Source organism: Lolium rigidum, chromosome 3 (assembly GCF_022539505.1).
Source record: "Lolium rigidum isolate FL_2022 chromosome 3, APGP_CSIRO_Lrig_0.1, whole genome shotgun sequence".
NCBI classification, from domain to species: domain Eukaryota; kingdom Viridiplantae; phylum Streptophyta; class Magnoliopsida; order Poales; family Poaceae; genus Lolium; species Lolium rigidum.
In genome coordinates, this window is record NC_061510.1 from 240,970,080 (window position 1) to 240,974,951 (window position 4,872).

The 4,872-nt window shown below is 51.0% G+C and overlaps 1 protein-coding gene across 1 annotated transcript; it reads left to right on the forward strand.

Annotated features, from left to right (window-relative positions):
• The first annotated feature begins 1,376 nt into the window (after nucleotides 1-1,376).
• LOC124699207 (cytochrome P450 94C1-like) lies at nucleotides 1,377-3,088 on the forward strand. The gene has a single exon (XM_047231547.1). The coding sequence runs from the start codon at nucleotides 1,388-1,390 to the stop codon at nucleotides 2,942-2,944; it is 1,557 nt and encodes a 518-aa protein (XP_047087503.1). The 5' UTR covers nucleotides 1,377-1,387; the 3' UTR covers nucleotides 2,945-3,088.
• The last annotated feature ends 1,784 nt before the right edge of the window (nucleotides 3,089-4,872 follow it).

Genomic DNA, 4,872 nt, shown 5'->3' on the forward strand with positions numbered 1-4,872 from the left:
TGGTGAGAAGGCTTGAGGATAATACAACGCGCCGGTTGGAATTTGGAATGCCTTTGGCCTCCACACCGCTCTAACAGAGAGTAGCACCCGCAAGGGTGTGACCTTCGGGATACATCGCCGTCTCGGCGTGACTCGGTTACTCCTCAACCCGAGCTCCTTTACTTAGGAACTTTACTTTGTGATAGACTTCGTGCTTGATGTTCTATATCTTGATATCACCCTGTTGCTTATCTTGCTTAGCATCATTTGTTGATGCACATAGGAAAACCCTAATTTTTGACAAGTTAAACGTTAGTTTTATTCTGCAGTTGCTCAAGCCCCCAACGTAAGAAGGTTTTAAACCGCCTCTTCACCCCCCCCCCCTCTAGGCGGCATCCTTGGTCTTTCCGGCTTCTTTTATCCTATTTCCATCTCATTGTTTCATGATCAAGTGAGAACTACACATAACTACTCCCCTCTTTTCCATTCTCGTCCTCTACCTTCCATAGCCTTACCATCGTAAGACCTAGTCGTAGCATGTGCTAGTGTTTTCCACTCCTTCATTCGAGCTTCGACCTGAGCCAACCGCACTCCCCCACCGCCAGATGTTGCTCTGCACAAGCGCCATTGCGCGTTGGTTTCCCACAATTTGTTGTAGCGAATGTTCTTTCCACACAACTTAATTAACCATCCACGTCCCGACAAGGTGGGTCCGGAGAAGAAGGTGAGTTTTGTCTTTCAATACACCCGTGCATACGGAGACATACTCTACTCTTGCAGTTGATGATAAATGGTGGAAGCATGTAGCATCAGCTGATCCAATGCCTTCCACTTCACGACAAAGTGGGTTTATAGACAACAGTTCGGTTAGGTCCTCTTCATCGACCCGCAAAAAAAAGGTCCTCTTCATCGACTCGCCTTCCACCACTAAGATCGTACATGTCTCTCCTTCAGTAGTCTCAAATTGGCACTGATCTTTCCGTAAGCCTCGTAACATGATGCCCTTCCCCTATATATTTGTTTACTTTCGTTTTTTCGATCAACTTTAATCTCATTTTACCACTTATAAGGAGTAGTAACTATATTTGTTCATTTGATAAGTGGCTATTTTTTTTCTAATAAAACAGGGTGGTAATAACCGTGGACAGTAATTCGCCCTAAGTTTGGACTTGGGCGCCATACTGACGCGGCGCCATGCTCAATGACGGGAGGGCATGCGCTGTCTACACTCAAAATTAAATGGCGAGAAATGCGTTGTTTAAGATTTGGCGCACGTGCGGCATGTGCCAGTACTCCCCGTCCACTCGCCCATTATATACGCGCACGCCTCCCTCGACTCCCCCACACCAGAAAACAAGGATATCGCTCGCTCATTTTCTGTCCTGCTCCTCCAATTCAAGGGAGAGCCATGGACGCCGTCACCTCGTCCACGGCCACAGCCACGGCCATGGAGGAGCTGCCATGGTGCACGCAGTGCGCCGGGCTAGCGTTCCTCGGCTTCTCCCTCTGCGTGGTGGCGCTCGGCGCGGTGCTCCTGCTGGCGCGCCGGTGGCCCTGGTGCAGCTGCCACGTCTGCCGCTCCTACCTCACCGGCTCCTGGGCGCGGGACTTCACCAACCTCGGCGACTGGTACGCGCACCTGCTCCGCGAGTCGCCGACCGGCACCGTCACCGTCCACGTCCTCGGCTGCACCGTCACCGCCAACCCGGCCAACGTCGAGCACATGCTCCGCACCCGCTTCGACAACTACCCCAAGGGCAAGCCCTTCGCCGCCGTCCTCGGCGACCTCCTCGGCGGCGGCATCTTCAACGTCGACGGCGACGCCTGGCGCCACCAGCGCAAGATGGCCAGCCTCGAGCTCGGCAGCGTCGCCGTCCGCTCCTACGCCTACGGGATCGTCGCCGGGGAGGTCGAGGCGCGCCTCCTGCCCGTGCTCGCCGACGCCGCAGATAATGCCAGGGTCCTCGACCTCCAGGACGTCTTCCGCCGCTTCGCCTTCGACACCATCTGCAAGATCTCCTTCGGCCTCGACCCGGGCTGCCTCGAGCTCGACATGCCCATGTCCAAGCTCGCCGCCGCCTTCGACGCCGCGTCGCGCCTCTCCGCCATGCGCGGCGCGGCCTCGTCGCCGCTGGTCTGGAAGGCCAAGCGGATGCTCAACGTCGGGTCCGAGAGGGAGCTCAGCAAGTCCATCCGCCTCGTCGACGAGCTCGCGGCGGCAATGATAAGGCAGCGCCGGAAGCTGGGCGTCGCAGGCAGCCACGACCTCCTCTCCCGGTTCATGGCCTCGGAGGCGCACGGCGCCGGCGCCGTGGACGACAAGTACCTCCGCGACATCGTCGTCAGCTTCCTCCTCGCCGGCCGCGACACGGTGGCCTCCGCGCTCACCACCATCTTTATGCTGCTCTCCAAGAACCCCGCGGTGGCGGCCGCCATGCGCGCGGAGGACGCAGCCAGGGACAACACGACTCCGACGTCGAGAACCACGTACGAGCACCTCAAGTCCCTCAACTACACCCACGCGGTGCTGTACGAGAACATGCGGCTGTTCCCGCCGGTGCAGTTCGACTCCAAGTTCTGCGCCGCCGCCGACGTGCTCCCGGACGGCACGTACGTGTCCGCAAGCGAGCGCGTCATGTACCACCCCTACGCCATGGGACGCATGCCGCGCATTTGGGGCGCCGACTACGACAAGTTCCGCCCGGAGCGGTGGCTGACTGGTGCCGGCGGGACGTTCGCGCCGGAGAGCCTGTACAGGTACCCGGTGTTCCAGGCTGGGCTCCGCGTGTGCCTCGGAAAGGAGCTGGCCGTGATGGAGATGAAGGCGGTGAGCGTGGCGGTGGTGAGGATGTTCGACGTCGAGGTTGTCGGGGAAAATGGCGCCGGCGCCGCCGCGCCCAGGTTCGCGCCTGGGCTGACGGCGTCCATTAGCGGCGGGCTCCCGGTGAGGGTCAGGCGCGTCTAGTCTAGAGACGGCATGGTCAGGCGCGTCTAGGAGTAGTAGGTAGACTCTGTTCCTGTACTGTACATAGGGGAAGTAAGAGCAGAAATCAATGGAAACTGAAGTTGTTTCTGGCAATAAACCAAAAGAATACAAGTTTCTTCCGTATAATATTCTGCTCGTAATTGATTCCAAAAAATGTGAGATTAGTTACTGTGCGAATTGATGCAGGTAATTAAGACTCGAAAACCGGAAATTACTCTACTTTACATTTTGTAACAGAGGTTCCAATACCATGCATGAGGAGGTGAAGAACTGCAGATTTTAGCACAATGCCATATGGAATTTTGATCTCATTCCAAAGAATCATCCGAAATTTAAACACAGCTTGAGTTTAGCTCCATGCCTCCAGGGAATCCAACAATGACTGCAAAGTTTGTTTCTTTCCCTGTTCGATGAACCTAGAAAATGGTGTAGCTAGTGAAAGATTTACTACCAAAATCACTGGTGTCAGATGACACGAGCGGCAATGTAGCAACTACGACTATCAATACTTCTCGTCGCTAGGTCTTGCAAATCAATTCACCGTATGTGTCGAGAACCAATCTATCTTAGGTAGGGTGGTTAGGAAGGTGGTTGTACCCCAAGCCCACAAGAGTTCAAACCTCAGGTTTGACATCTGTGTCTCATAAAGACGAAATATTCATTCAGTGAGAGACGGCGTTCCTGTCAACAGCGAGGCGTCTATGGTGACTTTGTTAGATTCAATCCGCCGGCTCAGTCTTTCGGAGGTGCTCATAGGAGTAGGGTGTGTGTGCGCGTTCATAGGGCTGAGTGTATACGCCTGTATGTAAACGTCTGCCTTTGTACTGTGTTTTCAAAAAAAATCGCCATATGTGTATGGTATGTATAAGTGATTTGGTGGTTAATCTAGACGCAAACATGAGCTGGCGGCTTCACCCTGCGAGTACATTGGACGAGCAAACTGAGTCGTAATATAACTTTTCTTTTGAACTGACCATAATAAAACATCCGATTTGCTCGTTCTTGGCCGGAAAACCAAAACTGATCATGGATGCATATGCACCTGGTATGTATAAAACATATTTTAAAAAGTAAAAAAATTTAGGAAAAAAATTTAGCATGTAGAGGGACATGTTCTATGTGTACACATAAAGTTTCACGTAAAACCAACAATTTTTGTACCATGTGTAAAAAAGACAAATAATGCCTCAAGAAATAGACTATTTTAACACCAAATATTTGTCTTTTTAGTACAGGGCACAAAACATATCGGTTTTTGCTGAAACAACTTTGTGAACATGTAATATGTCAAGGTATACACGAAGCATTTTTGTTTTTAATTTTTTAACATTTGGAAATATGTTTAATATGCATTTCAAATAAAGGGTGCATATGCACCTGGTGCAGAAACACCCTGTCCGTTCTTGGCTAAGTTAAGAACTAAGTTAGCTTTTGGTGAAATCCAACACGCAATTCATGCACGTATGAATTGCATGTTAGATTGCATCTATTATTTTAGTTATACATAGGATTGCAGCTGAGAATTTTATCAGTTGTAAATGATTTAGATGCAACTAAACTAAAAAAGATGATCTGCCCATTAGATTTGTTTTGTGATTTCTGTTTGTCATGAGTTGTAACGTGACCAACTAAAATTTAATTACATCATCTAATTGAGAATTGAGTTAATTATTAGTCCACTTAAAACTGAACACAACCATAAAACATTGATTCGAAGTTTCGAACAGACCAGAGGGTGTCTGCCTGCCTGGTTGTTTTGCCGGGAAGGAACAAGGTAGGTGTTGCTGCTACTGGGGATGGGACCCGCATGCAGCGACCAAGTCTGTATGCGAGGCGGCGCAGAAGGAAGCATGGACCTGCTTGCTCTTGCATTGCATTTTGCATCATGTGCTAAATATAAGGATTAC